The 20,448-nt window shown below is 49.0% G+C and overlaps 1 protein-coding gene across 1 annotated transcript; it reads right to left on the bottom strand.

The window, feature by feature from the left end:
- Window positions 1-155: 155 nt before the first annotated feature.
- On the bottom strand, window positions 156-16,069 carry Ceacam18 (CEA cell adhesion molecule 18). Its single transcript, XM_051149669.1, has 5 exons — window positions 16,057-16,069; window positions 7,013-7,354; window positions 4,655-4,939; window positions 1,747-2,022; window positions 156-312 (listed from the first exon to the last, which is right to left on the bottom strand). The coding sequence occupies exons 1-5, from the start codon at window positions 16,067-16,069 to the stop codon at window positions 173-175; spliced, it is 1,056 nt and encodes a 351-aa protein (XP_051005626.1). The 3' UTR covers window positions 156-172.
- Between the last annotated feature and the right edge of the window lie 4,379 nt (window positions 16,070-20,448).

Below are 20,448 nucleotides of genomic sequence, written 5' to 3'. Positions count from 1 at the left end.
TGCAGCCTTTCATCTTCCAGCGTGTGTCTCTGGCTCCCACATCACGAGTCCCACCCTTCCACTAGCTGCTGGTGCTGGGACTCATCTGATGTGCCTGCCTCATCTGAACCCTTGTGTCCAGTTCCTGGCCAGTCTCTCCATCTGGCTGTGTCTCCGTGATGTAGAAAGATCATTACCTTCTGGAGCAGAGTATAAACAGGCTGTAGACGAGCATCCCACAGATGTAGGCACTGCCCAGGGATGCCAATATGATGAGAAATATCACCAAAGACCCTGAGATGTAGAACTCTCTGTGGACAGTAGGCTGAGGTCCTGGATGGAGAGGAAACAGGACATGAGGACATCACACTTACTCAACACATGTCTTCCGCTCGCTGTCTTTGCCAGAGTCACTATTGCTGTGGTGTAACGCCACGACCAGCGCAACTGGGGGGAGGGAAGGCTTTATTTTACTTTCCAGTCTATCATGAAGGGAAGGTAGGACCGGAACTCAAGCAGAACCGCAGCAGAAGCCAAGAGGATTGCTAATTACGTGCTTGCTCCCCAGGACTTGTCCAGCAAGCACCTTACTGAGTCAAGCCTTCAGCCTGAGTCCCCACTGCTTGCTGCCCTCTCTCCCTGATCATGTCAGTTTCTCTTCTTGCGGCAGCTGACTGAGCTGTGAGGCTGCTGGGGGAAAAGGGGTGTTTTCCTCGTTTGCAAAATTGCCCCCAAGTTCCTGGTTTTAAAACCACGAGCGACATCTACTTCTGCACTATCTGAACTCCCACCTCTCTTCCTACTTTCTCTTCTGGGAGGTACCATATGGATACATGGAGGGCCACAGGCCATGGGGTCAGAGCACCTTGTTAAAGGAATCTCTGCATTTTCCCGTCAGCTGTGAGGCCTTGGGTCATGCACTCAGCTCCCCGGGGCTGGCTCTCTTCACCTGTGAGACAGAGCCGATAGTATTGAATCACTCACTTGCCAGGAGACCAGGATGGTCACACAGGCCAGGATGGTGGGTGGCCCATAGATAGTAAATGTTGGCCAGTTTTGTCTCTGATAGAATTTGCTCTGACTCCATGACCGGGGACTATGGAGGATCGGTAGAGTGGGCAGCTTTGGACAGGTCCAAAGAGGATGAGGAAGGTGTCACTGGAGGGCTCTGGCAGGCCTCGCCCTCCCCTAGTCTCCACTGCCTTGTTAAACTCTTACGTTATATTCCTGAGGCAAGCCACCGAGGATGATTTCCTTGGCCACCTCCTCCTCCTGAGGCTGACTACCAAGGTCCAGGTATCAAAGTATTGAAGTCCAGCAGCAAAAAACCCCTTTGGCCTCACCTGATTAACATGCCCAATTAAAATGAAACACTTCATCCTAACAAAGAGTTTCCCCTTTTCCCTTTATAAACTGCTATTTGCCTGTGGGCCACATCTGCCTCCCCTCTACCAAGAGGCTGCCTTTTGCCCTCCTCAGGGACAAATATCCCTCCTCCCCCTGCCCCACCCCCACCCCCGTGTTCCTTTCCCCTTCTCCCTCATCTTCTGTCTCCTCTCTTTGTCTCTTATTCCCCTCCCTTTGTTCCTCTGGGGTAAATAAATCTCCTTTATACTGAGGACTTGGATCTTGTTATGTCCTTTGCTGATGCCAGTCCTTTTATGTCACTAGAAGCTGGGATGAAGCAGGAGATGGGCCTCCTCTTGACATGGGCACTGCCTAGACCAAAACACGGAAAGTTTGGAGAGCTTTGGTGGTTGCACTCACGAGGTGGCTGGATGGTGACTTCCCTGTAGAAGGCCAGCTGGGTCTCTGTGTTCTCCACAATACACCGGTAAATGCCCATTTGCTCCCACTTCAGGCTGGGGAGGGTCATGTTCTCCTCTGAGACGCTTAGGAGGGAGCCGTTATGGATCCAGTGGTACCTGGGTTCTGGCCTGGAGAAACAGGTGCATTCCAGCTGCACACTGGAACCAATGGCAGCAGTCAGCACACCATCAAAGACATCGGGCTGGGTCCACAGTGACACATAGTCTGGCCCATCTGCAGAGACAAGGGAGACCACAGCTATACGTCTGGTCCCTCTGGGATAGCATTCTGCCCTGTAGACACAAGGTGTCCCACTATGCACAATGAGCTCATTCCAGGCGACAACTGAAACACCAGTAAAGGTAACTTCCACTCTGAGTCCTTGTGCCTGCTGCGGCCTAAACCTTGGTAGCCATCACACTAACTGTGTGTCAGCAAACAAGCTAAGCTCTGTCCATACTTCACACGTGTGTAATCTACAGAGCTCATGCCATTTGGTTCCATTAATTATTCATCCTACAGATGCAAATTTCAGAGGACAGGAAGAGGGTTCGAGTGTTCTGTTCATAAAACAGCAGCAAGTAATTGGGGCTTAGCTGCAGTCTTTGGGTTCCCAGTCTTGGTTCCTGCCTGAAACCCATAAATGGCAGCATAGAGGTCAAAGGTTGTCTGTCTTCCCGCAAACTAGGTTCCTCTAGATGGGATCACAGCCTTCATCTTAGGAACAGGTGGACCAGTGAGCAGTTCCTAACAAAAATGTAAAACTCATTAGAGACGCTGATTATGATTTTCAGTTGAAGATAAATGTGAAAGACAGTTCTGGCTGCTGAAAGATTCCAAGTGGGTGTTTCTGAGTTCCTCGTGTTTGTAGTTGCTGCTGTCCTTGCAATCACATGGCCTCCTGGATGCTAGGCGGAAGGGTGCCACTCCTGAGTTACACTCCAACCCCTCACTGGGGGGATTCTGTTCTGGTACTCGGTCACTGAACTGCCTCTCACATCATGATTAAATTGTAAAATCCAACTTGCTGCTGAAGGTATTATAATCAAGCCATTGGAATGAGACTAAAAATTGAAGGTGATTTTCATAAACTCAAACAAAAACAACAAAATTAGGGAAGAGATCCGACGGTTTCAGAGAGGTGATAACTAAATACTAATGTAAGCATAACGAGGAGAAAGAGATGGCTCAATTGCTAAGCGAACTCGCTGTTCTTGCAGAGGACTGGAGTCTGGTTCCCAGCACCCCATCCATGCCAGACGGCTCATAACTGCCTGGAATTCCATCTTCAGGAGAGCTAACACAGACACATACACATACATACAAATAAAAGCAGATAAAAAAAGATAAAATTGTGATTTGAAATAAAAATAGTAAAAGATTGATTGTAATCTGTTCTCTCTCTCTCTCTCTCTCTCTCTCTCTCTCTCTCTCTCTCTGTGTGTGTGTGTGTGTGTGTGTGTGTGTGTGTGTGTGTGTTGTGTGTGTGTGTGTGTGTGAAGTGGAAGTTTCTGGTTTCTTCGAAGACTCAGTTGGGTCATGTGATGTTTTGCTGCTAGTTATCTTGCATGTGTGGTGAGGGGGTGTGATTTTGGTCAGCTGAAAACATCTGTGGGTGGACTTTGAAAAGAGGATATATATAGCAGCCCATGGACAGTGAGAGAACCCTTTGGCATTGCTATGCCAAGCAATGATTTACATTGCTTTGCTGGTCTTTGCTGGTCTTTGCTGGTCTTTGCTGGTCTTCGCTGGTCTTCCCTGGTCTTCACTTCACAGAGAGAAACGCTTCAGAGAACTTCTTGTGGTTCTCTGTCTGAGTCCACTGATTGGTGGCGATTCAGTGGGGCCTGGCTGTTTCTGCCAGATCACGCCACTGATGCTGATTCGTCTTCCTGTTTGCTGTTTTCTATTAAACTGGACTGTTGGTATCCTGACAATGCATAATGGAATCGCCCCAAGGAACTACGTCTAAAAGGCTCCACATTCCCCACCCTCATTAACTTCCATTCTCTCCTACCTCAGGGAGGTGGGTTGGAAGGGAGGTAGAAGTGTTTAAGAACCCTAAATAAAGTAGGTTTTTGAAAAATCTAAGCGTGTGTGTGTGTGTGTGTGTGTGTGTGTGTGTGTGTGTGTGTTGGATTCATAGACATGTACATGAAGGTGTGGGTGCATATAATGATTTACATATACATATACAGGGCAACATCACATGCATTCCTCAGTCACTCAAAACATCTTTATTTTTATTGAAAAAAATTGTTTACATACACTATATTCTGAATACAGTTTTCTCTTTTTCCAATCCCTCCCAGATCCTTCCTACCTCCTTACACACTCAACACCATGGCCTTTCTTTTTCTCTATTTAAAAAACAAACAAAGAAACAAAATGAACAATGGAAAGAGATAGAGTATCTTTCTGAGTTGGAACTCACCTAGTCTGGCCAGGCTGGCTGGCCAGTGAGCCCCAGCCATCCAGCTGTCCCTCCCTCCCTAGTCCTAGGATTACAGGCACACACCACCACACTCAGCACTTGTGCATATGTCATGGATTGCAGCACAGGTCCTCAGGCTTGTTTGAGAATAGCACTTTCCCAGCCCCGAAAAAGAAAGGAAGGAAGGAGGAAAGGATGTAAGAAAAAACAAAGCCTCAAGAAACTCATACTGGCCATTTCTAATCTCAGAATAGGGATCATGTCCCTCTCCTAACATGCAACACCCCATAGGGAGGGCAGTCATGAACCCACAGAGCTAAATAGCCAGAGGTGGGATTTTAACATCACCAAGCTGGCTGCAGCCTAGCTCAGCCTTTTTCCTCCATACAGACTAGAATCTAGCCCTGGCTTCCCACTACCATGTTCACTCACAGGCCACAGTCAGGGGTATCTCCTCACTTCTCTGAAGTATTTCTGGAAAATCTTCTATGGCACATTGAAGACTGTGGTCATAGCGACTGACCCTGTGGATGTCCAGAGTCTTGCCATCCGGGGAAATCGTTATGCGGTTACTGCCTGAAGTTGGTACCAAATTCACATACCACTTGATGTTCGAGGAGTTGGTAAGACATCTGGCAGCCACGGAATCCATGCCTTCCACCAGGACGCTGCCATTGGCTGAGGCGTTGGCGGAGATGCCTGGATTGTTTCTCAATTCTAGGGGAAGCAGAAGGAAGAGGAGAGGCATTAGCGTTAGCTTCTTCGAGCCTTGGGACATGTTGAAGATGTGCCATGTTGGAGAGATGTCAAGAGCTGGGCGTGGTGGCGCACGCCTTTAATCCCAGCACTCGGGAGGCAGAGGCAGGCGGATCTCTGTGAGTTCGAGGCCAGCCTGGTCTACAAAGCGAGTCCAGGACAGCTAAGGCTAACACGGAGAGATCCTGTCTCGAAAAACAAAAAACAAAAACAAACAAACAAAAAAACAAAAAAACCAAAAACAAGAGCTCAAAGACAAGGTAAAAAGAGAAGCCCCATCACTGAGAGGGGAAGAGGTGGGGAGTAAGCTGTACAGCCCTGGGCAGGGCCTGAGCAGTCCTGTACATCAACTGCAATAACAGCAAGTTCTTGGTCATGAATAGGTGGCCTAATGGCTGTTTTGTGTCCTTCTGTGTGCGCATATGCATTGTACGTGGGACATGTGTTTTATGAGTGAGAATGCTGACACATGCATGCTGCTGAGCCTGTGTGGGAGACACCTTGCTTGAGGCATAGCCTCTTGCTCACTTCTGTGTAGCCAGTTAGTTGGCACATGAGCTTCCATGGACACACTAGGAGTGCTGGGATTACAGTGTACACCGCCACGCCTCAACACGGACTCAGCGGGAGTGCTGGGATTACAGAGTACACTGCCACCCCCAACACTCAAACTCATACCTTCAACCTTTCTCAGCAAGTGCTTTAAGTTACTGAGCCATCTCCCCAGTGTCGCCCCGCCCCAATAATTTTCTGTAAAGCCCAGAACCCTTGTCTGAGGAACTAGAATGGGTGGGCTTTGGGACAACTCATAATAATTAAACCCATTCTCTGAGTTTCATTCGATTTACCAAATTCTCTCTAAACATACAGAAAAGAAATGGTAGGTATTTCCCCTTTCTACAAATGGGCTAACTGGGGATATGGCTGAGGGCCACAGCGTATAGACTCAGAAACAAACAGAGGTACTTCCTGTCCTCAGAGAATGACATTCTCCCCTTGGTCCTACAAAACCAGTGGGAGCTGTCTGCAGTTGACAGATCTCCAAGGCAGCCATGCTACTTTCTCCAGGCCTGGAGTGACTACCGCTATTATGGAGGAGATTGCTATAGTGAGCGACCAGATATTTGGCCCCACAGTCATGGCAACAAATATAAAACTGGCTGGGTCTATGATCATACAGAGACTACCAGGAAATAACTTTATCCTCAGGCCAGGAGAAGGCTGGGAGGAGACTGTTCCCTAGGTAAATCCCCTCACGAGAACATAGTTTTCCCCTGCACCTTGTGAGATGCCGGGGGACTCAGCTAGGACAATGCAGAACCGTCCGGCCCACAGAAGTCATGTGACAATAAGCTAGGTGTAGTAGTGCGCGTCTGTGGTCCTAGCACTCAGGAGGCAAAGACCGGGGAACTGAGAGTTCTAGGCCAGCTTGCACAACATAGTGAGCCCCAGCTAGGGATATATCTCAGTGACTCAGCCCGTGCCTAGAATCCCCAGTGAGTGGTTGGGGTGTGCCTCAGTGGTAGAGTGCTTGCCTGGCATATAGAAAGCTCTAGAGTCGATCCTCAGCACTACAAAAATAAATAAAATTAAGTAATTGGTTTTTTTTAAAGCCTCTAAACAGCGGTTCTCAACCTGTGGGTCATGACCCTTGGGGGGGGGGGTCACATATATTTTGCCTGTGAGATAGTCACATTATGATTCATAACCATAGCAAAATCACGGTTATGAAGTAGCAATGAAATAATTTTATGGTTGGGGTGGTCACTACATCATGTGCTGAGGGTCGCAGCACAAGGAAGGTTGAGAACCACTGCGCTACAGCATGGATGTTAGTTACGTGGGAAACTCAATACTCTCTGCAGCAACTGAACTGGAAGTGCTGGTGACCCATCTCTGCAGGGAAAGCTAGAGAGCCATCTTCATGTGTTCCGGTGTTACTCTCAGGCACCTGAGAGATGAGACATCCAGGATTCTCCCCTTAGGACAAGCCTCCCCTTTCCGTTAGAGAAATCGGTGGCCTTGTCAACTCACTTAGAATCTCGAGCCAGCCAGTCGCTCTTTGGGTCCCGTTGCTAGTGCCCACCTCAGCAGTGTAGTATCCGGTGTCATTCAACGCCGACTGCCTTATCACCAGGCTCCCCGTACGGGTCACGTTCTCGCGACCACTGTACAAGGGTCCAGGGTATCGGGTATTGGGAGGTGTATAGCTGAAAATCATGTTTCCTGTACTGTTGTCCGTGCCCCGGTACCAGCGGAACTCCAGGACATCTTCTGGGACGTTTTCTAAGGTCAGAACGGTCCGGTACTTCTCCACTCCTGTGAGCGAGTCTGGGCTGATGAGGACCTGGCAGATCCCACAGGTCAGCAAACTGGCTGAGGAAGCCAAAAAGGAGAAAGGAGAGAAAGGGGCAGGGGGTATGGGGAGGGCAAGGAAGAGGAGGAAAGGGGCGAGAGAGATCAAGGTGATTCTCTTTACAATTCTGGAACAGTCAGAATCTGAATCTGCAATGTCACTCAGATTTTGAACACTTGGTCCCAGCTAGTGGCACCGTTTTGGGAGCCTGTGGTCTTTGGGGCGGGGGAGGGGGGGGCGGCGGGAGGGAGGGCGGGGAAGGGGGGTAGGTGGGGCCGGCGGTGGGGGCACGGCTGTGGGGCAAGGTCTAAGTGGTGGAAGTAGCTCATTAAGGGTAAGTCTTTGGAGCTCCTGCCCAGCCCCTAGCTCCTGCCCTGCTCTGTGCTCCTGGCACTCTCTGCTGTGACTAGCCTCCACCACGCCCTGCTGCTGCCAGGAGCTTAGCTGTTTCACCATGGCTCGCCCAACCCAACACGCTGGACCGAAACCTGAACCAATCAAAACACCTTCCGTGCCCGGTTCCTGTCAGGAACTGCTGCAGTGACTCCAAAGGAACCAACATGAAGCGTTCCCAGCACAGCTGACTCTAGAGTTGGCTCAGTGGCTAGGGGCACTTGGTACTATTGCGGACGACCTGGCTTTGGCTCCCAGAACCCATAGTGGGTGGCTTACGACTACTGTAACTCCACCTCCACAGTCTCTGATACCCTTTTCTGGCCTCTATGGATACATGCATACACGTGGTGAACATACATACACTCGAGCACACACAGATACACATAAAATAAAACAAATCTTTAAAGAGTTTCCAGTTCAGGGATGATTCCTCTTCCTCCCACTTCCTCAGGCCTTGTCTTAGGCGTCTTTTCCTCATCCTCCTTCAGCCCACCCACTTCGCTTTGCTACTCACCCTCCAACCCATGCCAAGATGTGGCCCTGCTCCCCTCTGTTCGATAACCTTCTATGCTGTTCCCCATTCCTGACACACACAGATCCCTGCTCCCCTCTCCCCATTTGCAGCCCACTCTTCTTCATCCTTCGCTCTGATGTCTCCTGACGAGCCCAGGACTGGAGACTCTTCTGGGCATCTTAGCATCCTGCGAGCCCCTTAGTCCAGCCTTGAGCACTTAGCTATTTTAGTTTGAGGGCAGACCTGTGAGCTCCAGGCAGACAGGGCTTGGCTGTGCTGGGTATACAGCTCTCATGATCATCTGGGGGATAAATGAAGGATAGCCTCTCTGAGACTGACACAATTGTGATTGCAGATCTGGGGTGTGAATGGGGTAGGACCTGCTACCACCTTAGGCACACGTTGGTATCCCCTACTCTGTAATGCCTGAAGTTTGGCTACGGGGGAGGTAAAGGTGCCTGAGACCCCACCCATACTGCAGGGTGAGCACTGGCATATTCAAAGCCTGGAAATCACAGGGAGTGTCAGGGAGCATAAAGGGCCCTGGAAAAAGGAGGAGGTTAGAAAGGGACCCACGCTGGGCAGGAAGGGAATCCAGACAGACAGGAGAACAAAGAATGCGTGCTGGGAGGTGGGGGTCCAAGTTCACCAGGCCACACGGCTTGTGCCTACAAGTTTGATGTGATGTTTGCAGACATGGAAACGGGTGTTAAAGGTCCCAGCCCTCCCTATATTTTGCCGTTTACCTCTGTACCATAGATAACTTTGAGGTCCTCGGCTGGGGTGAGATTATGGGTTTAAATTACTTCAGGGCCTCTGAAATAAAGCCCATCGTTTTACTTTATGCTGTCATGGGTTTATGGAGCTGTAAATATCCTCATGCAATTACCATACATGTGGTCTGCTCATGTTCCTGAGGAAGGCACACACATAAGCAGATGCATTGCTATTTATATAGTAAATGAAACAGAGCAGCGTGACATAATGACATCGGCCATACTTCCAATAGACTGGCTATAATAACGCTTATGACTAAAAGTTGGAAAGGGGTCGAGGGGTGGGGCAGCTAGTGAAGACATCACTCTTTGTGGGAGCCCTGTCTTCAGGCTCATGTTGCTTTGAGTCAACATATGAATTATTGTTGCATTGAAAGACTCCCTGGCATCCTGGGTGCTGCAGTAGTGGTGGGGATGGCTTGTGTTTGTGTGGGGTTTTTCATGTCTCCAAAATACTCCCACCTGCTATTTTTACTAATGTAATTCCCATAACCGTTTGCTACTCTTCAGCTTAAATTAGGAAGAAAGGGGCAGAGCTGGGGAAAAGACTTATGTGGGTAAGTCTAGGCTTTTACTGCCACAGGCAGAAAGAACACGCAGTCATGTTTCCCTGGGAAACGGTCCCTAAAGGGTGGGCTGGTGCCTCTGTCCTCAGCACGTGCCTTTCCTGGGCTCTTCAGCTGCCCAGCCAAACCTTGGATGGATCTCAGAGCTGGTGCTGGCTGAAGTTTGATGTGATAACAGATAACGGGCGAAACCCAAATAGTGACCTTTTAAAACTGAGGAAGAAGTCTGTTCACAGAAAAGCCCAGCGCTATATACATGGTGTGAAATAAATGCATTTTGCAGCTGAGAAGTCTGAGAGGTCACTCAGCTCACGGAAGTAGCACCAGGTCTCAGGACTCCCTGATGCTACTGCTGTTCACCTTGAGTCAGTGGAGCGGGCTGTGCTCTCTCCCTCCCTCCCTCCCTCCCTCTCTCTCTCTCCTTCCCACCATCCCTCCCTCTCCCTCCATCCCTCTATCTCTCTCTCTCTCCCCCTCCCTCCCTCTCTCTCTTTCTCCTTCCCTCCCTCCCTCCCCCCCTCTGCCTCCCTCCCTCCCTCCCTTTCTACGGCTCTTGCTGTGGCTGTGTGTATACATATGTCTGAACCAGTGTGTCTCGTCTGTGTCTCTATGGGTGAGATATGCCCATCTGTATGTGTGCCCGACCGTCCTGGTGAGACTCCTGTCTCCCATTCTTTTCCTCCTGCTTGCATCACAGGACTTCTGGGTTATACCTCAACAGGTATGTTTCCTGTTCCTACCCCTTCCAAGCTGAGCTCTTGACTGCCCTCCCCTCAGCCTCAGAAAACAGACTCTTCTTCCTCTTACCTGCAAGGGCGAGCCACCTCCAGGGGCTACAGCTAGGCCTGGAAAAGTCCATGAGCGCCTTGGGTCCTACAGAGCTCAGCAGGTCCCACCACAATGTCGCAGCCCTGGCCTCCGGCTCCAGTGTGGCTCCTCCTAGGATGGACTCTGCCCAGCAGTGAGGGTGAACCTATGGCAGCACCCCTTATCTTTATGGCTCTACGTTGTCCTTCTGTATTTACTTCTATACCTATTAATATTCTTTTCTGGCTATGACACAAACAGCACCAGCTTCTTGCTAGTTCTCAAAAACTGGGAAATACAGAAAAGCAGTTATAAAGGCAAGAGCATCATATGCCTGTTCGTTGCTTAATTTTTCCCCCCAGTACTGGGGATTTAACAAAGGACCTTGGAGGGTAGGCAAATTCTCTACCACTGAGCTATATTCTCAACCACAAATAGCATTGTGTGTGTGAACCTAGGGCCTTCCACATGCCTTTATGTTTGTAGACATATTGTGTGTTGATTTATTTGTTTGTTTATTTATTTATTGGGAGAGGGGGAGGAGGGACGGAGTGTGTGTGTGACAGGGTGTGTGAGACAGTGTGTGTATATGTGTGACAGTGTATGCGTGTGTATGTGTGTGACAGTATATGTGTGCATATGTGTGACAGTGTGTCTGTGTGACAGTGTGTCTGTGTGTGTGTGTGTGTGTGTGTGTGTGTGTGTATGTGTGACAGTGTATGTGTAGCTTAGAGGATGTGCAGCAGTATGTGGGTCCTGGGTATTTAACTTGGGTCATCAGGCTTGGTGTCAAGCACTGTTACCTGCTGAGCCATCTTGACAGTGAAAGACCATTCCATTTTAATGTATGTTTCCCTTCCATTTTATCTGGTTTTCGTGTTCAGCACTGTGATCAATCTTTTGATTGCTTTGCCTCGGATTAGGACTATGCTCTTTCTCTCCACAGAATAACTCCCCATGTCACACGCCCTCATGTTCATCAAGGCCTGTACTGGCCCACTCAAGCGAAACTTCATGGAACCATATACACACAACACACACACAAAACACAGCTGGCAACAAACCACACACATGATGGAGCCCTACTTAAAACAAAGGAGAAAATTCCCACCACTTAGGGTGGCCATGGAGACAGCACAGGGCAAGGCATGGCCTTGTTTGTGGTGCTGGTGTAAACAGACCACAACTTGCTTTCTACTGCGGTGACAAAATACCAAGAGCAACTTGGGGAAGAAACAGAGTATTTTAGATGACAACTCTTGGGTCACAATCTACCACCAAGGGAAGCTGGGCAGACAGAGGCTTAGGCAGGAACTGAGACCATGAAGAAGCGCTGCTCACTTGCCTCTCATCGCTTACTCAGCTGCTTCCATCTACAGCAGTCCAATACAATTTGCGCTGAGGTAGTGTATCACCCGCAGTGAGCTGGGACTCCCACATTAATTATTAGTCAAGTAACTGTCCTACAGATTTGCCTAAAGGGAATCTGACAGAGACATTTTCTTAATTGAGGTTCCTCTTCCCAAATGTGTCTTGGTTTGTGTCAAAATGACAAAAAGCCACCAACACACAGGCCTACTGTGCCCCAGCTAGGACCTACCTACTGCCTTTTACTACCTTCCTATAATCCGATTAGCCCACTGGTGACATCAGAGCTCTCATGACCTAACTCTGTATGGATACACTCCTAGGCAAGTCCAGAACATTAAGTTGGCATATTAACTATCGCAGGGATGGAAAGATAGCTCTGTAGAGTTAAGAGCACTTGCTGCTGGTGCACAGGACCCAGATTTGGTTCCCAACACCAACACAACAGATCACAACTGCCTGTAACTCCAGTTCCAGGAGAAGCAATACCATTTTCTGACCTCTGTAGACTTCTACTTGCATACAGTGCACATAAACTCAAACAGGCATACATACATACATACACATTAACAAACAAACAAAAACACTGAAGCTGGTGTGCTGGAGAGATGGCTCAGCAGTTAAGAGAGAGTATTATTGCTCTTGCAGATGTCCCTAGAGGTTTGGTTCCCAGAACCTATGTGAAGCTACTTACAGATGCTTTTACTCCAGCACCAGGGGATCTGGTGCCCTCCTGTGGACTACTTGGGCACCTGCATGCGTGCGCGCGCGCGCGCGCGCACACACACACACACACACACACACACACACACACACACATTATCCACCCTAGCACCCACACAAACACACAAATTACTGGAGATCAAAATAAATGTTAAACATCACCCATCACAGCTGGACAGTGAAACATTTATCTGGAAAACAAAGAAAAAAAGTTGTCTCTCTCTGTAAAGTGGCATGAAGTTCAAGGTGAGTTTGACAATTTCCCAGGCTCCTCTACACTGTTACTCTGTGACGCTCCTGTCTCCCACCCCCTGATCCAAGATGGCAACTAAAGTTGTGCCAATGTGTCCAGTATCAGGGAGCAGGAAGTGGGAGGGCTTAGGGAGACTCCCTGGAGTGACGACCCTTTCTGCCTCTGTCTCATGGGGCCGCCCTTAACTGGAGGGAAAACTGACAGAAGTAGACTATACAATCTCTTTTCTGTGGACTTCCATCTACATGAGCTCCCTACTATTGAGGAAAAGGGAAGAACAGCAAAGTCTTCATCGTACTTTTTTTTTTTTTTTCTGATGCCAGGGATGGTGTTGGGAACGAGTAAACACAACTTATTCTACAAGCTACCATTTCATTTTCAGACTCTCTACTTAATCATAGGGAGGAACTAAGTTCAAGGTCCCAGGCTCTGGGGGAGCTGGGCACTTCCCAATAGCTGAACAGCTTCTGTTGTCAGGAGACAGTTATCTGAGTCCAGACATCTCAGGGCCAACTTGGAAGAAGACAATTATCTGAGTCCAGACATCTCTATTTTGTTGGCAGGGTCAAACTAAGTTCATGCTCTCAGGCCCAGGACTTACTCTTGTCTTGACTGATGGGAACGCCCTTGCTCAGCCCCTTTGACTGGACAATGCTACAGCTCACCCTGTACCACCTCACTTTATGCTTTCATCCTTTAAATATGCTGTACAACATCCCTTCAGGGTCATAGTTCAGCTCCTGAGTCTGTACTGCGGCCCTGACCAATCAGTGGTGGCTTGATAACAATACATTTTTGTCATCTGCCTTGGCCTGGTGTTTGAGCTATGTTGGATTTAAGGAGAACCCCAAGAACAATGGAACAAAGCACACCCTGGACAAGTGCTCTACCACTGAGCCACATGCACAGACTGTGGAGACAGGACCTTGTATTGTCGCTTAGGCTAGCCTCAGACTTGCAATCCCCTTGTTTCTACTTCCTGGGTGCTGAGGTCATAGCTATGTGTTACACCCCTGACTCTGTAGCTTCCTATCAAAGGGAAGAAAACATCACAGTCCTTCCCAGGGCAAAGGTCTTCCCTGTAGAGTCAGAGCAGATGCTCATAAGTAAGTGCCTGTGCCTCCCTGTTTATCACTTCTAGATAACACAAGGAGTGTTAACCTGGGATCTCTGGGGAGCCAAACCCATCCGCCCAAACACCATCACGTCAACTGTGTCGTACCACCAGGGGGAGCCATGGAGTTTGAAACATACCAACCTGAATTGTCTATATTCCGCAGGGAAAGGGAGAGCTGGAAGGAAAACAAAATGAAGTCAGGAGTCCTCAATAAGCTTCCAGGGAAGATGAGAGTGAAATAACAATGTTGGGACGATGGCTCAGCAGTTGAGAAAGGTTGCTGCCATTGTAGATCATCTGAGTTTGGTTCCAAGACTCATACGGTGGCTCACAACTGCCTGTAGCTCCAGCTCCAGGAGAGCTTATGCTCACCTTCCAACCTCCTCCAGCACTGCACTCACATGCGTATGTAAACACATGCACACACATGTAAAATAGTAATTAGTCTTTAGCAATATAGCAATAAAGTCAACAATAGTGATGGCATTATAATAATGACCTTACAGCGGAGGAGAGGGTCAGCCCATAAAGATGCTTGCTGTTCTAGCTAAGGACTTGTGATTCCCAGAACTGATGTGAAAAGGTGGGCATGGTGGCCTGTGTTTGTAATCCCAGTGCTGGGCAAAAGGAGGCAGGCAGATCCCTGGGACTGACTGGCAGGCGGCCAGCCTAATCCCAAGTGCTAAGTCCCCCCTAAGACAGGGAGTATGGGGCTCCCTGCTTCAAGGTGGGCAGTGGGAGAGATCACAGGTCCTTCAAAGGAGAATGACCTGGTCTCTCCAGTGATGCCATTTACAGGGTGAGCATCAAGCTGTTTCTTCTGTCCACTTGAGAACTAAACCAGGCAGAATAAAACCAGAGCAACAGCAGTAAAAACAAGCAGAAGGAGCCCCCTGTCATCAAAGAAGTTATTAATTTGTGGCATGTGTGTATGCACACAGGTGCCACATTGCACGGCGGGGTCAGGGGACAACTTGTGGGGGTTGGTTCTCTCCTTCTGTCACATGGTCCTTGAGCTTGAACTCGGGTTGTCAAAGTTGATGGCGAGGCCACTTATTTGCTGAGCCGTCTCACCTGCTCCCAGGCACATTTAAGTCCTGGCCTATTCTGGAGCGTTTCACACTTTACAAGAGTAAATGTGTTTAGTTTTCTTCGTTCAAAGCCAAAACCATGGTGCTTCCTGGACATAGCCTGATGTAGGCTGTGAGCAGACATGAAGCCTTGGGTTGTGTCAAGGTTGTGGAAACAGCAAATGCCCAAGAGCTGCCGTAGGACTTTGAGACATGCTGACATCTAACGATGCCATATCTACATACAAGTTTGCCTTCAGAGGAAATATGTGCCCGTCTGTTCCCATCTGTTCAGTGGTGCTGATGCTCCCAGGAAGCTCCGATGGGCTCTCTGCCCAGCGAGTCAGGGTGTCTCGTCTGCAAACTCACATGCACTTATTCATTGGGAACGATGTTTTCAATCTTTCTGTGCTTTATGCTTTAGCCTCTAGCTCTGAAAATGCAGACGAGAGGCCTCTTTTTTTATGTGTGTGGTTCTGTTGAAAGTATCCATACAAATAAATGGCTCTCCAGATGCTGGCGAAGTGGGTACATTCAGTGCTTGCTGGGAATGAGGTGCCCCAGGACAACAGTCTCTGCTCCCTGACCCCCTTGCTCCCCTCACCCCCATACTCCCACCCCATCCCCCTCTCTCCTGTCCTCCCCCTCCCCTCAACCCCCCACAGAGTTCTGTCCTGTGGATCCCAGCTGGGAGAATTCTGCCCTTCCTCCATCATGTTGTTCTACTTGGGCTTTCAGCTGTGCAGATGATGCCCGGCACATGTTGATGAGGGTGATGTTTGCTTGGTCTACCATTCAAGCACTGACATCTGGAAACACTGTCGTGGCCACCTCCAGACATGTGTCAGCAGCTACCTGAGCATCTAAGCCCAGTCGCACTGGGCATATAGATTTAATCGTTACGCTCAGGTGTCTAGATTGGTGGTGCCAACACTTTAGCTATCATCACCAACCTCCAGGGCACATGTTTACACTGCAGCGAGTGAAATGGAGCACACTGCTTCACTGTGGTGTGCAGGACCACGGACCAGCAGACCCCTCTTCGTGGTTCACAGCTAGTGCCCTCTCACTGGGCCCTTTCATAAGGGCGCTAATCCAACCCACTAGTGCTCCCCCTTCTGGAGGCTCTCACCTCTCAGTACCATCACCGTGGGAGTTAGGAATTAAACATGTTTGGGGGGCACTCAAATATTTAGACCATGAAAGAGCTCGTATAGTGGCATACCCCCTTAATCCCAGCACTTGGGAAGCAGAGGCAGGTAGATTGCTGTGAGTTCAAGGCCAGCCTCGTCTACACAGTGAGTTGTAGGACAGCCAGGGCTACATAAAAAGATCCTGTCTCGAAAACCAAACAACCCTTCAGATCACAGCAGTCAGTGCTAGGTGCAGTTATGTATTCCGTAAGAGGGGAACGTTTCTAGCAAGAGCAGGTAGGAGAAAGGTGATGGAAAAAAAAAAAGAGAGAGAAGACCTCTGGGCCAGCTGAGGACATTCTCAATTGGGCAGTGCCACAGGAGATAGGTGAGCGCGGCGGGGCTGAGAAGATAGCTCTCTCCATCACCCTTCACCCGCAGTCGGTTTGTTTCCTCCCACCTCCATCTACATCACAACCACATATTCAGAAATATTCCATCTTGTCTTCTGAGAGGAGAAACTGTAGGTAGCCTGCTCAGTGTGCCTAAAGGAGACTGGCAAGACATCACCACCAGCCTGTTGCATGACAAGTTTCCTGGGGCAACATGAACAAATGCCTATTCCCCCCAATGGGGAACTGACGGCAGGCCAATGTAATGATACACCAAAGCCCAACATGGTGAACCAATGAATTTATTGGGGTTAATTACAGGAGAAATGCTTCAAAGGCAGCTACACAACTGAAAGCCCACTCCAATATAGGTTCTGGTTTACAAAAGCTAGAACTCTGGCGCTTACTGTATGTAACTCATCAGGTTGGGGAGTGTCTCTTCCAAGCAGCTCAGCTAGCTTGTCTCCTTGGCCATCCTTACTGCTTATATAAGCCTAAGGAAGAAGGCATGTTGTGTCTCTGGTCAGTTTCAGGTATTTCCTAAGACTTGTGAGTTCTTTGCTTCCTGAGTCTTGATGATCCTTTCTTTAAAAGTTCCTAAATGTTAAGGAGCTTCACTCCAGGATGGGATGTTTTAATACAGAGAAGATATTGGGCTGGAGAGATGGCTCAGCAGTTAAGAGCCCTGTCTGCTCTTGCAAAGGTCCTAAGTTCAATTCCCAGCAACCACATGGTGGCTCACAACCATCTATAATATGATCTGATGCCCTCTACTGGCGCACAAGCTAACATGCAGGCAGAACACTATAAATAATAAATAAATAAATAAATCTTTAGGGGAAAAAGAAAAAGATACTACACAACACAGCCCATCTGTCCTTCTCTTCTCTGGCGTTTGTCTGGCTCTCCCAGCAAGGACATGAATGGAGTTTGCTGAACTTGCCTCCAGCCCCAGCTCAGAGTAAATGCTGGTTGAGTGAACATCTGCCTTCGACATTTTACCCAAGGTCACTGCTCATCTTTTACGCTCCTAAATATCCGCACTGACCTTCCGTCCTTGCAGATCTGACAGCCTGTAGGGTGTCCAGCAGCACCTCCCAAACCTCCGATTGTTGATGCAAGGTGAGGCTTGATGACCCTTGACGCGGCAATGGCGCCTGTATGTTGCAGGATGCTATGCAGTGACGCTGGCCTCTATCCAGCAAATGGAAGGAGCTCAACCTCATCCCCAGCAAGGTCTAAGAAACAAAATGCCACTCCCACCCCCATTATCACAAGGGAGGAAATAAATCCAATAGAGAAACATAGTTTGAGACACCTGGCAGGAAGGGGCCACTTTCTGGTCCATCACCAAGGCAACCAACAATCATTCCCAGAACATGGTATCATCCACCTCCCAAGCCTGGTTAAACCTCAATGATTCCTGAAGGGACTCTCAAGACAGGTTGAACATCTTTAAAAACTGCCAGGAGCTTGTGAATGTCTCCTGATAGGGAATCTATGATTCCCTCATCAAAGTATCAGAAACAGAAGCCACTAAGTACCCTGGAGGCCCGCTGAGCGTCCTACCATGCCTCTACTTTATGTTTGTCTCTGGTAACTGATTCATACAAGGGTTGATACAGATAAGACTTTAGCCGGGCATGGTGGCGCACACCTTTAATGCCAGTGCTTGGGAGGCAGAGGCAGGTGGATTTCTGTGAGTTTGAGGCCAGCCTGGTTTACAAAGCAAGTCCAGGACAGCCAGAGTTTCTTACACAGAAAAACCTTGTTTTGAAAAACAAAGACCAGCCGGGCGTGGTGGCGCACGCCTTTAATCCCAGCACTCGGGAGGCAGAGGCAGGTGGATCGCTGTGAGTTCGAGGCCAGCCTGGTCTACAAAGTGAGTCCAGGATGACCAAGGCTACACAGAGAAACCCTGTCTCGAAAAACCAAAAAAAAACAAAAACAAGAAAAACAAAGACCAACCAGCCAAAAACAACAACAACAACAACAAAAAACAAACAAACAAGAGCCAGGTGTGGTGGCGCACACCTTTAATCCCAGCACTCAGGAGGCAGAGGTAGGTGGATTGCTGTGAATTCAAGGCCAGCCTGGTCTACAAAGCAAGTCCAGGACAGGCAAGGCTACACAGAGAAACCCTGTCTCAAAAACAAAAACAAAAACAAAACAAAAAACAAAATACAAAACAACAACCAAACAAAAAAGACTTCAGTAGTCACATCCACCCTGACCCAGCACAAATTCCATCTTTGATTTGTGGATATCCGAGTTTCACAGGAGATAATGGTCTTTTAGGCAGAAGAGAAGGAGGAGAAGGAAGAGGAGGAGGAGGAGAAGGGGGGGAGGAAGAGGAGAAGGCAGCTTCAAATGGAATTACTGTAGCAGACCCCTGTGCAGTTAGCAGGTAAGCCACGGGCTCTGGGAGACCATAGGATCTATAATGTAAGGCGGGGATGGGCCCCTGTCCTAGGACTGGAACAGCAGGGGCTTACTTCACCTGCCTCCACTCTTGATCCTGCATGTCTCAGCCTCACCAGCCCTCACGTACACATTCACATGCATATTCCAGAAACCCAGAGTCTGGCTACGCCAGTATCCTAATACGCAGGGGATACCTGCTGCCTACTGGATGTCAGTTGTCCTCACAATTCCGAGATTACAACCAATCTCACCTTTCAAGAAACATTCCACGGAGCTAGTATAACCATGGAGAAAATAACCCAGATACCTGTGTCCCTTTGGCTGCCAGGCCAGGGTTAGGGACCTATGGTGACTGTCTGAGGCCTGAATGCCCGGGAAAATACCAGGAGAGGGCTGAGAACTTGAAGCTATCTGAGAAGCGTGGCTCGCCCATAGCAGAAGCTGTTCAGGGGCTGTCGCAGGGAGAGGAGGCAGAAGTCAGGGTCCCACTTCTCAGTTTCTGTCTTTTCTTCCTTGTGTGAGCATACAGTCCCTGGAGCATGGCGCAGGTGAGGGTCGGGTACCCACTGCTGGGTCTCACGATCCTAGTGCTAAGGGACACAACAGGTAAGTTGAGGCCCGATCTCATCAACCTAGCAGGACAGAAAGTGGTGCGGGCAGGGACAGCAAGGATAAGCTATGCAGGAGACCACTGAGATGGAGATCACTAAGGATTCTTACTACTCAGTGATGGGGAAGAGCATACAGCTGGTGTGGAGTTTCCAGACTCGATACTTGGGTTTTGAGGACACGGTCTAGTCTTAGACCCAGTTGCTGAGCTCGGCACAGCCTTGTCTATGCATGCAGTTAGTTCTAGCACTACAAATCAAGGCTCACACTACAGACCACAACAGAGGCTGGAAATGTTGAGTTGTTCCCTGGAGCAGGACAGCTCATGTCTAGGATTACTGGAGGGCTTGAAGGAGGCGAGGCTAAAGGAGAAGAGGCTAGAGATTTGCACAAGCCAGCCTCTTCTTTCACAAAGGTAGCAGGACACCGAGTGGCTTTGGGCCAGCCTCCCCTCTATGGCAACAGAAAAGGCTGCATGTCATTGACAGACTAGCCTGGGCCCTATAGTGCTATGTATAAGCGAGAGCAGTACAGGGGGAAGGACCTGCGCCCTAAGAACAGAACATCACAGGGCCTCCTGTGGTCATTTCTGGGGATACAGCCTGGGGGCATTCCTTCAGCAAAACTATCACCCACCCAGTCTCTGTCTCTGTCGCTCTGTCTCTGTCTCTGTCTCTCACCTCTTAACACAAGACATCCCAACTGTGAGAGAAGAGCTGCCCTTGTTGGTCCAGGTCTCTTGTTCAGGAATTCCCAATGAGGACATCTAACTCCAACCTCAGTCAGATCAACCCTGTGGCCCAAAGGTTCTGATGTCTTATCCAACATTTTATTAAACTTGAGGGTGAGCCTACTACACACCTAAAATCATATCGGATTCAGGGAACTAGTCCAAGGACCGCCCCTGGTACCAGCTGCTTGGTGTCTATGGCAATTTGCTCTGTTGTTGAGGGTCTTTGCTGTAGT

The sequence above is a fragment of the Acomys russatus genome, chromosome 7, assembly GCF_903995435.1.
Source record: "Acomys russatus chromosome 7, mAcoRus1.1, whole genome shotgun sequence".
Taxonomy (NCBI): domain Eukaryota; kingdom Metazoa; phylum Chordata; class Mammalia; order Rodentia; family Muridae; genus Acomys; species Acomys russatus.
The sequence above is the reverse complement of the archived record's forward strand: the minus strand, read 5'-3'. Positions and strand labels throughout refer to the sequence as shown.

Bases quoted from the DNA above. Each gene is read 5' to 3' on its own strand.
- Ceacam18 (XM_051149669.1), bottom strand. The intron at 4,940-7,012 runs GTGAGTTGACAA...TGCTTCCCCTAG, and splicing joins TGGCTGGCTCGAGATTCTAA to AATTGAGAAACAATCCAGGC. The intron at 2,023-4,654 runs GTGAGTGAACAT...TTGTCTCTGCAG, and splicing joins GATACCCCTGACTGTGGCCT to ATGGGCCAGACTATGTGTCA.